General features: G+C 40.9%; 1 protein-coding gene across 3 annotated transcripts in view; it reads left to right on the top strand.

Moving 5' to 3' along the window:
* The window catches only part of LOC115209390 (succinate-semialdehyde dehydrogenase, mitochondrial), a 90,738-nt gene that overhangs the window by 14,125 nt on the left and 64,286 nt on the right, over positions 1-12,327 (top strand). Inside the window, exons 2-3 of one of the 3 annotated variants that reach the window (XM_036501536.1) lie at positions 12,004-12,015; positions 12,151-12,155. The exons of the other annotated variants lie outside the window; for them this stretch is intronic. Of the exons in view, the coding sequence (XP_036357429.1) occupies positions 12,004-12,015; positions 12,151-12,155 (17 nt within the window). The remainder of the gene's footprint in view (positions 1-12,003; positions 12,016-12,150; positions 12,156-12,327) is intronic. 3 annotated transcript variants of the gene reach the window in all.

The raw sequence follows: 12,327 nt of genomic DNA, 5'->3' as shown, positions 1-12,327 counted from the left end.
GTGTTTGTGTATATATATATCATATAATGTAATATATATACAATATAATGTAATATATATATATATATATATATATATATATATATATATATATATATTTATATATATAATATAATGTAATATCATCATCATCATCATCATCATCATTTAGCGTCCGCTTTCCATGCTAGCATGGGTTGGACGGTTCAACTGGGGTCTGGGAAGCCAGAAGGCTGCACCAGGCCCAGTTTGATCTGGCAATGTTTCTACGGCTGGATGCCCTTCCTAACACCAACCACTCCATGAGTGTATTGGGTGCTTTTTACGTGCCAGACAAGTCTGGCAAACGGCCACGATCGGATGGTGCTTTTTATGTGCCACCAGCACAGGGGCCAGGCGAGGCTGGCAATAGCCACGAACGGATGGTGCTTTTTACATGCCACCGGCGCGAGGCCAGTCGGGTGGCGCTGGCAACAGCCACGAACGGATGGTGCTTTTTACGTGCCACTGGCACGAGGCCAGGTGGGGCGGCGCTGGCAACAGCCACATTCGGATGGTTCTCTTACGTGCCACCGGCACTGGTAACTCGGCTGCAATTTCCATTGATCGATTTCGATTCTGATTCTCACTTGCCTCAACACGTCTTTACAAGTAGAGTTTTGTGTCCCAAGAAGGGAAGGTATGCATAAATGGGCTGCCTACATCCCATGTAGAAGGCCACGGGTTATGGGTTATGGTCTCACTTGTCCTGCCGAGTCTTCTCACGCACAGCATACTTCCAGAGGTCTCGGTCTCTCTCTCTCTCTATTTATATATTTAATATAATGTAATATATATATATATATATATATATATATAATGTATATATATATATATATATATATATATATATATTTATATATAATATAATGTAATATCGGCTGGGCTGATGGTAGGACCACTTCTCTGAGCTGCTCAATCACCTGCCTCCATCTATGACAACCGACGTGCAGCCACCTGGTGAAGAGTACAGGTGCAACACTGTCCCTCCAACAGACAAGGAGGTGCACGGTATCCGGAAAAATCTCTAGAACAACAAGGCTCTGGGTGAGGACGTATCCCAGCTGAGATCAACAAGGCTGAGCTTGATGCCTTCGCAGCCTGGCTCCATCGTGTCTTCTGTGTTGTGTGGGCGACGGAGTGTTTTCCTGATGACAGGAGCAAGGCAACTATTTTACCTTTCTTCAAAAAAGGTGATAGAAAGCTATGTTCCAACTACAGAGGCATCAGCTTGATCGATGTGGCTGCCAAAACCTTTGCAATCCTTCCTCTGAAGAGGTTCCAGGCCATCCGTGAGGTTCATACTCATCCTTCTCAGGGTGACTTCCATCCCAGGAGGGATGCATTGATTAAATCTTCAGTCTTCGGCGAGTCCTGGAACAACAGTGGGCGCACCAACAACATGCCATCCTCCGCTTCATCGATTTTGCGTCTGCCTTCAACTCGGTGGATCGGGAGGCCCTCTGGCATATTATGCAGGCGGACGGTATTCCTGTGAAACTGCTAAACCTCATACAGGGCTACTATCGTTCAACAAGGGCTCGTGTGAGGGTCTATAGTGTGGAGACGGAATTGTTTGATGTCACTACAGGTGTTCGACAGGGTTGTGCGCTCTCACCAACCCTATTCAATTACACCATCGATTACATTCTCAACACTGCGCTTCGGGACTACCCGAGCGTAGAGGCTGGGAGAGGAGTCATGGTGATGGACCTGGCCTATGCAGATGACATTGCGCTTTTGGGCTCTAACCGGGCAGATGTCCAAGATGCTCTCGAAAGGGTGTCTACCTGTGCTCAGCGGTGGTGGTTGCAATGAGTCAGGGCGCAGCCGAGGTTGAGTGTCGCATAGGTGTTGCCAGATCTGCATTCATGCGCCTCCAGCATGCCTGTGGGACAGAAGAGAGATCTCTTCGGTGACCAAAAGGCGAATCTCCCAGGCCATCGTTCATACTATCCTCCTCTATGGTTGTGAAGCATGGCCTATGAGGGTAGTCGATCAGCGAAGGCTGGAGGTGTTCGACAATGACTGTCTCCGCCGCATTCTTCTCTGCCGACACATTGATCGAGTTCTTACAGCCAGTCTTCGTCATTGCCTGAATCTCCGGCCCCTCCCTTCGATGCTTCTACAACGGCGCTTAAGGTGGTTTGGTCATGCAGCCTGGTGTCCAGAGGGTGAGCTGAACCGCGATGTCCTTCTCCCACCTCCACTTCCAACTGGCACAAATGCACAGGCAGGCAGCTGAAGACCTGGGCAACGACGATAAAGGAGGACCTCTCCAAACTCTCAGGTCCACAGGTAGCCGGTCTGCGCAGATGGAACTGCGAATGGCTGGCTATCTCCAGTGACCTCGCACAGGACCATCGAGCGTGGGCAGCTATGGTTCGTGATGCCGTCAGGACCAGAGAAGCTGACTCAATCCACCCTGGGTGAATGCTGTCACAAGTACAAGTATATATATCTCTTTCTCTTTTACTAGTTTCAGTCATTTGACTGCAGCCATGCTGGAGCACCGCCTTTAGTCGAGCAAATCGACCCCGGGACTTATTCTTTGTAAGCCCAGTACTTATTCTATCGGTCTCTTTTGCCGAACCGCTAAGTGACGGGGACATAAACACACCAGCATTGGTTGTCAAGCAATGCTAGGGGGACAAACACAGACACACAAACATATGCACACACATACATATATATATATATATATACATATATACAACAAGCTTCTTTCAGTTTCCATCTACCAAATCCACTCACAAGGCATTGGTCGGCCCGAGGCTATAGCAGAAGACATTTGCCCAAGATGCCACGCAGTAGGACTGAACCCGGAACCATGTGGTTGGCAAGCAAGCTACTTACCACACAGCCACTCCTGCGCCTATATATTTATATATATAATACAGGGTGTCCATAAAGTCTCTTTATAATTTAAAGAATTATTACAAAGGCAGTTGATGAGATATTTTAACCAGATTTGCTTTATTTTAATAATTGTTTATTAAAGTTTTTATTAGTATTAAATTTTTGTGTTTCAGATACTCTGTTGATGGAAGGGAACTGATTCACTGAACCCCTAAAAAAAATGGCTACTCCTTATGAAAAGGCACAAGGTGTGTGCTGGTTTATTGAGGCAAAATTGGATGTTCAGACTCAACGGAACTACAAAACTAAGTATGGAAGAGATCCACCACCGCGTCCTTCAATTTGTGCATGTGTGGTGAGGAATCATGTGCAATCGAATAATTGATCCCTTTTTTTCAACAAGGCAACAATTACTGCAGATGTTTACCTCGACCTTCTGACTGAATATGTGGCACCACAACTGACTGATTTACAACCAACCATCATTTTCCAGGAAGATGGTGCACCACCACATTGGGGATGGCTTTGTAGTGACGTCATATTCCAGTGTGCGTGTGCGGAACGTATTCTTCAGTGTGCGTGTGCGGGGTTGGAACCTTCTGGAACGGCATAAGGAAGTTCCCTCATGCACATGCGCTAGAGACTGGGGAAGAAATTCTATCGCGTTCCTTAATAGCGTCGTCGACTTGAGACACGGCGATAGAAGAGAAAGGATGTATTTTTGAACGTGTGATCAGCCTATTCTCCTGTCCCAGACGTTTAGGATTTAACCTGTTTCTGTTGCTGCTGAATTGTTGTAAGAAACTTACAAACGTTAGAATTCAGCCTTGCTGTGTTGAACTAGGTGGTTACCAGTATACCAACATGCTTCATTTGTGAATAAGAGAATAAAGAATCATATATATTTTTAAAGTTGTGTTTTGTTACCGACTGGTAGTTTCTAGAAACAAAAAGAAAGGAAATTGTGTTGCACCCAAGTTGCACCCCAAAAGTGTAAAGAAGCAACCAGTTCCCTTTACAGCATGTTCGTCAGTTCCTCAATCAAACAAGTCCAGACCGATGGATTGGAAGGAATGGGCTAATTCCATGGCCACCGCGTTTGCCAGATATCACTCCCTTGGACTTCTTTTTATGGGGTAATGTAGAAGATATCGTGTATCAAACAAAGATACGGGACATTGCTGACTTGAAGCAAAGGATTCGTAAAGCCATTGCCACCGTTGATGAGGCTATCCTACAGCGAACATGGCAAGAAATCGAGTACCGTCTTAATGTGCTTCGCACAACTAATGGTGCCCATGTTGAGGTCTATTAAATAACAGTTAAAAAAAACTTTAATAAACAATTATTACAATAAAACAAATCTGGTTAAGATATCTTGTCAATTGCCTTTGTAATAAAATTTTAAAATTGTAAAGAGACTTTATGGACACCCTGTGTAATGTAATATATGTGTATGTATATATATATATATATATACACTCTTTTACTCTTTTACTTGTTTCAGCCATTTGACTGTGGCCATGCTGGAGCACCGCCTTTAATCGAGCAACTCGACCCCGGGACTTATTCTTTTTTGTAAGCCCAGTAATTATTCTATCGGTCTCTTTTTGCCGAACCGCTAAGTAACAGAGACATAAACATGCCAGCATCGGTTGTCAAGCAATGCTAGGGGGACAAACACAAAGACACACAAACACACACACGCATATATATATATATACATATATACGACAGGCTTCTTTCAGTTTCCGTCTACCAAATCCACTCAGAAGGCTTTGGTCGGCCCGAGGCTATAGCAGAAGACACTTGCCCAAGGTGCCACACAGTGGGACTGAACCTGGAACCATGTGGCTGGTAAACAAGCTACTTACCACACAGTCACTCCTGCGCCTATTTTATATATATATAAAACGGTGGATATATATATATATATATATATATTATATATATCCTAAATCCTTAAATCCTTAAAAATGTTTTAGCCCGAAGGCCGCGGCCATGCTGGGGCACCACCGCTGAATGAGCTACACTAGTTTGTGAATCCACCTCTGATACGTGGCAATGATCAACAAGGGGTTCGATGCTGCTGCCCGCATCCGTGTCTCCGTCGTGAGGTAGGTTCATCGGACTCCAACAAGAAGAGACCAGTTTATTTAAAGAAAACCCACATCCACACCATGTAAGTCTCTCAGGCATTTAGGGAGGATGTTAAAGAGCTGTGGTCCTCTGAAACCCAAGCTGTTGCAGTATCTGGACCTGTATTTTGATATATATATATATATATAATGTAATGTAATATATATACATATATATATATTTATATATATAAATGTGACCACGTGTGTACCATTTGCGATTTTTTTTTCCGTCTTCCCTTCTCTGGATCTTTCCTTTTCTTATGTTACTGACGAAGAGCTCCACTCGAAACGTAAAACCTCCTTCTTCCCTTCCTTCCTGAGCATCCAATAATACTATATTTGTTCCATGTCCTCGCATGTTGTGTTTTCTCTTTGTGTTTTCATTTTGGATTAACTATATATATATATATATACATACATAACATATATATATAGATATATATATATATATATATATATATATATATATATATATATATATATATATATATAATGTAATATATTATCATCATCATCATCATCGTTTAATGTCCATTTTCCGTGCTAGCATGGGTTGGATGGTTCGACCAGGGTCTGGGAAGCCAGGAGGCTGCACTAGGCTCCAGTCTGATCTGGTAGTGTTTCTACAGCTGGATGCCTTTACTAACGCCAACCACTCCATGAGTGTAGTGGGTGCTTTTTATGTGCCAGGGGAGGCTGGCAGTGGCCACGATTGGTTGGTGCTTTTTACGTGCCACCAGCACAAAAGCCAGTCAAGGGGGCACTGGCATCGGCCATGTTCGGATGGTGCTTTTTACATGCCACCGGCACAGGTATCACAACCACAATTTCCATTTAATATTTAATGTCTATCATTGGGCTTCCTATAAGGTTTATAACTATTCTTATTTAGATCTAGTGATACATCAAGGAAACTGACAACTGTCAGGTTGGCATCTATAGTTATGCTAAGATTGAAAGTATTCATCATTTGGATAACGTCCTTCCAAAACCGCTCTTGTGCTGGTCCATTGGTATTTGCGGTTAAAGCTAGGCATCATCTTTATAAATGGTGAAATATTTATAAACCTTATAGGAAACCCAACGATAGACTTAGTTATTTGAAGATAGCTTGTTAGATTCTCTGAGTTTCAAATGTTTTACAGCCAATTTAGATCACTCCATCCAAACCAATTGATCTTCCATCCACTACTCCCAATTTTCAACATTCACACTGAGAGACTTAATATTTGATGGCATCCCTAAAATGTCTCTTAGGTTTACATTTTGGATGTTTACCACATTGCAACTTTTCATAAAACAACTGCTAAAGTAGCCTGTCATTTTGCATTCTAGTAAAGTGCCAAACTCAACACACTTGGTTGCATAAGTGAAGCATTTCAGTACTTGATGTGTTAGATTGCTGATGACCTGCAATGTTTGGTGTTAGAGATTGCCATTTAATATTAAAGATCCTCCTAAGACATGTTTGATGGAAACTTTCCAAAGCCTTGATGTGATGACAACATGTTGTCCCAACTCCAAAGGGGAGTTAAGACGTATGATTCGTAGATACTGAGCTTGGTTGTGATGGTGATCCCTTTGTTACACTACACATGAAATTTGAGTGTCCTATATGCTTTGCTCTATCTTGCATAGTACTGTTTGAAATTATATTCAGATTATTCCTCATTCATAACAATATATATATATATATATATATATATATATATATATATATATATATCACGTGATCAACCAGACCATCAGATGTAGCTACACATCACTGGTCACAATGCGTTCGCATTGTTTTAGCCTTCAAATGACGCCACCCCTCTGGCTAAGCAAGCAGGCCAACAGAAGAAAGAGTGAGAGAAATTTTATATAGTGAGAGAAAGAGTGGTGCAAAAGTACAGCAGGGATCGCCACCACCCGCTGCCGGAGCCTCGTGGAACTTTTTAGGTGTTTTCGCTCAATAAACACACACAATGCCCAGTCTGGGAATTGAAACCACGATCCTACGACCGCGATTCTGCTGCCCTAACCACTGGGCCATTGTGCCTCCACACACACACACACACACACACACACACACACACACACACACACACACACATATATATATATATATATATATATACACACACACACACATACAGAGAGAGAGAGAGAGAGTGGGGGGGGAGTATATCTCATGGCATTTGGCTGCCATTTCTAGCTACAGCATTTACCATGTAGACGGTATTTCCTGTCTCTTCACATGAACTCAGTTAACGATAGTGAAAGCGGTAAACACACCCACTAACACACTAACAACATCACATCACACACACACACACATACTACATTAACTTCCATTTATTTTTTTCGTAAACAACCAAAACTATCTCATGTCCCTTAAAAGATTACTGGTCCAACTTTGATGACAACTTATATCTGAGTCTAAGGACCTTTCATGCCAAGTTTGAACATGACTGGTTGACTGGTTTTTGTTAAGAAACAGATAAACAAACTAGCAATTTTATATATTAGATATATACATAAATATAAAATACATGAATTGGGATGTGTAGACCTGGCAAATGGTAGCTATCTGAAAGTTAAAATCTGGGAGATGTTCATGAGGATTTTGCTGCGCTGGAGTGGCTGTGTGGTAAGTAGCTTGCTAACCAACCACATGGTTCCGGGTTCAGTCCCACTGCGTGGCATCTTGGGCAAGTGTCTTCTGCTATAGCCCCAGGCCGACCAATGCCTTGTGAGTGGATTTGGTAGATGGAAACTGAAAGAAGCCTGTCGTATATATGTATATATATATATATGTATGTGTGTGTTTGTGTGTCTGTGTTTGTCCCCCTAGCATTGCTTGACAACCGATGCTGGTGTGTTTTCGTCCCCGTCACTTAGCGGTTCGGCAAAAGAGACCGATAGAATAAGTTCTGGGCTTACAAAGAATAAGTCCTGGGGTCGATTTGCTCGACTAAAGGCGGTGCTCCAGCATGGCCGCAGTCAAATGACTGAAACAAGTAAAAGAGTAAAGAGTAAAGAGTATCTGTGATTTGAAAATTCACAATGAATCCATTGAATAGATATAATAAAAGAACTTCAAAGAATGGAGTTAGCTAACCATGTTTACTGTTTAGTTAAATGCAAGTTTCGTTAGCCTCAGTAAACCAGACTTGTATAATATCATTTTCATGTTAACAACTACTATGTATTGTGAAGATCTTTCTTAATAGTCCATGTTGAAGCCAATTTAGATGATATAGATTCAACATGGAACATCATCATCATCACCCTCATCATCATCGTTTAACGTCCGCTTTCCATGCTAGCATGGGTTGGACGGTTCAACTGGGGTCTGGGAAGCCAGATGGCTGCACCAGGCCCAGTCTGATCTGGTAGTGTTTCTACAGCTGGATGCCCTTCCTAACGCCAACCACTCCGTGAGTGTAGTGGGTGCTTTTTACGTACCACCAGCACAGGTGCCATACGAGGCTGGCAACGGCCACGATCCGATGGTACTTTTTATGTGCCACCGGCACAGCTCATATAAAACAAAGCAACATCAACAACAATGGAAACATAGTAATAAAAATGGTTTTTGATTTAGGTACAAGGCTAACAGTTTTGAGGGGAGGGGTCTTGTTGATATCATCGATCACAATACTTGACTGGTACTTTGTTTCATCAATCCTAAAAAGATGAAATGCAAAGTTGGTCTCAACAGGATTTAAATGCAGAATGTGAACAGCTAGAAAGAAAGATGTTTTGTCTTACACTCTTAATCAGATGGGACAATGCCCGGTTAAAATGGTGGATGGGGTAGCTGCTCCAGCCTCTGGAATGTATGTGGCAGAGCATTATCCTGATGGAAGAACACCTTTTGTCTTGAAACCAAAGATAGTTGTTTTTCTTCTCGCGCTGACTTAAGCCGCTCAAACTGCTTGCTGTTGGTCTCCTTTGTTATAGTTTGGTTTGGGTTTAAACGTTCAAAGTGGACTAAACCTTTCATACCCCACCAAACAGTTAACAACACCTTATGTGAGTGAAGACCTTCTTTAGCCTGGGATGCCAGTGTTTCTCCCAGTAAGAAGTTGAGTAAAGTATATGTTGCAGTAACCACTTTATTTGAACACATGTGTTAATATATGAAGAGACTACAACTTTGCATGTAACACATCTATTTTTTCCAGAACAGACTACTGCTGAAATTCTTATACTGGTACTAGATGTAGAACCCCCCCCCCCCAAAAAAAAACCGGAACTTATAACAAGTACAACTTGTTTGCTAGGGGCCATCCAGTAGGCTATTTGCTCTGCTCTGTGAGGCTGAAATATAGGGTAGAGGACTGCTTTGATACAAGTTACTTGCCTGAAGTATACAAGGGTCTCTGAGATACTTTGAGTCACTAGTGTTGTAAGGACTAAGGCACTAATGGATAGAAATAGGTCCGTGTGTAATGTAACCTTTGAAAAAGAAATCTGTATTTTTCATTTTTTGTGCTACGAGCTAATTTGTGTTGAGGATGTTACAAACCTAGACAGCTAATATTTGGCTGTCATGCATTATAGGTCACTGTGTTCTCATGTGGTTTGATGTCTTAATTCTCTTATTAGCACAATTCTAGTTGAACGTAATTGCATGCAAGTTATTGTTTTAAAACTCAAGGTTGAAATTCTTTGCAGTTCATGAGTAAGGTGGTGCCGTATCTAGTCTGATATGTTCTTTTCGCAGTGTTCATGAGTTATTTCATCGAACTTTTCAGATATCAATTGGTGGGCTCTACTGGACGAGTTAGGTAAGATAGACATGTATTCCCTTATGGCTGATGTAGTTTAACCCTTTAGTGTTCAGATTATTCTATCAACATAATGCTTATTGATTCCCATTGATTTGAATTAATCATGCATTATCTCATATCTTCAAGATCTTGATGGTGTAATTACTTAATGTAGAATAACATTGTAGGGTAGGTGTGACAGCCTGGATCTAGTCAGTTTGAACGTAAGGCAGATTAAATATTTTGGCCGGATATGGCCTGTCTAAATACTAAAGGGTTAATTCTTTTTTTTTTAAGGCTTGAGCACCAATTGAAAAATTCAATTTTGATGGCAAAGAATCCAAATTAGATCAAAAACATCTATAATATCAGTTTTGTGATATGCTTTTCTGGAGGGATCAGATATGTTACTTCACCTGTATTTGCATAAATGTAAAGGTAGCATTTGGTATGAGTGGCAAGTTTTAAGGGTGCTCCTCAGAAAGCTTTTTTGATATAATTCTTTTTCACTCTTTTACTTGTTTTCAGTCATTTTGACTGTGGCCATGTTGGAGCACCGCCTTTTAGTCAAGCAAATCGACCCCGGGACTTATTCTTTGTAAGCCTAGTACTTATTCTATCGGTCTCTTTTGCCGAACTGCTAAGTGACGGGGACGTAAACAAAAGCATCGGTTGTCAAGCAATGCTAGGGGGACAAACACACACACATACATATATATGACAGGCTTCTTTAAGTTTCCATCTACCAAATCCACTCACAAGGCATTGGTCAGCCTGGGGCTATAGCAGAAGACACTTGCCCAAGATGCCACGCAGTGGGACTGAACCCAGAACCATGTGGTTGGTTAGCAAGCTACTTACCACACAGCCACTCAATACATCAACCTGGATTAGATCTGGATACAATTATTAGGTTGATTAGGGTACCTCAGGCAATCCGCTTAGTGGTTTTTAAATGTATTGGGTCATCCCATAAATAATGCATTTTTTTTTATACTTCTTTTATTTTTCAAAATTAAGATAAACGAAGTTCTTTTCTAAGCTAAAATATATTCTTCTTCATTTTCTACAATGCTCTTCCATTTATCTGGCAGACTTGCAAGGCTCCTTTTCCAAAATTCACTTGTCCATGACGGAAAATACTCCTCCAGTACTGTTCTGACCTCATCTACAGAATTCATATTTTTTCTGTAGAATAAATGATAATCAGATGGGACAATGCCCGGTTAAAATGGTGGATGGGGTACCTGCTCCAGCCTCTGGAATGTCATCCTTGCTGTATGTGGCAAAGCATTATCCTGATGGAAGAACACCTTTTGTCTTGAAACCAAAGATAGTTGTTTTTCTTCTCGCACTGACTTAGGCCGCTCGTTTGGTTTGGGTTTAAATGTTCAAAGTGGACTAAACCTTTCATATCCCCCCAAACAGTTAACAACACCTTATGTGAGTGAAAACCTTCTTTAGCCTGGGGTGCCAGTGTTTCTCCTTTCCCTACCCAGTCTTCGGTGCTTGAAGAGAACCCATTTCCTGTCACCAGTCACTATTCAGTCCCAAAAAGGGTTCATTCATGAGACGTGACAGCAAAGAAGATCACACATTCAATCTTTGTATGTGATTAGACTCAGAAAGTTTGTGAGGAACCCATTGACCCAATTTGCTGACTTTTCCAATGGCACACAGGTGTTGCTGAATAGTTGAATGACCAAATCCAAACTTCTTTGCTAGTTCCTCAACAACTACAATTTGATTTTGTTCCGACAGGGTTTGCAGGATGTCCTTATCGAGCTCTACAGATCTTCTAGGATGAGGCTTGTCTTCTAGGCTGTAATTTCTGGAACCACCGCTTATTGTCGATCCCCATATATTGTATTAATATTCCTTGCACTTTCCATTGTGTTGTTTCCTTTGTTGAACTTGTAAAGCAAAATGTTCCAAATATGCTCCTTTGCCACTTCCATTATAGCTTGAAAAAATAACTGTTAAAATCGAACTGCACTCTTCAAAACTTGAACTAAGAATAAGGACAATGTAAAATTACTACCTGCCTTCATAGCAAGTTAATGCAGATAGTTTATCGCATTCCCCTACAACTTTTAGTTCATGCAATTGAAAAAAACCACATCATTTTTGGGATGACCCAATATTTTAAATGGATCATTTTCAAAACGTATTAGGAATTATTTGGCCTACTTTGTCATTTTCCTAAGAAATTTAAATTTGAAAAGTGAAGATGTTTAGTAAAAGCATTAAATTTTGGAATCATGTCAATCATGTATTTCTAGATTAAATTAACTTATAGGTCAATAAGTCACTGAAAAAACAAGCATGGACATAAGAATTTTCTGCTTTTGACCATTATAGATTTTTAACAGTCTTTGTAGATTTCTTCAGCATTACTTGATTATTTAATAATTGGTTCTTTGCACTACAAGAAAGGTATTTCGATGTAAAATTTCGTTTCAAATTTTATTTAAAAATTTTAAATGTTAAGACCAATGTATAATTTCAAAGAGGAGAACAAAATTCAGTAATGCAAATAATTATTCAAG

Source organism: Octopus sinensis, linkage group LG3 (assembly GCF_006345805.1).
Source record: "Octopus sinensis linkage group LG3, ASM634580v1, whole genome shotgun sequence".
Taxonomy (NCBI): Eukaryota; Metazoa; Mollusca; class Cephalopoda; order Octopoda; family Octopodidae; genus Octopus; species Octopus sinensis.
This window is presented reverse-complemented; position numbering and strand designations above follow the sequence as displayed.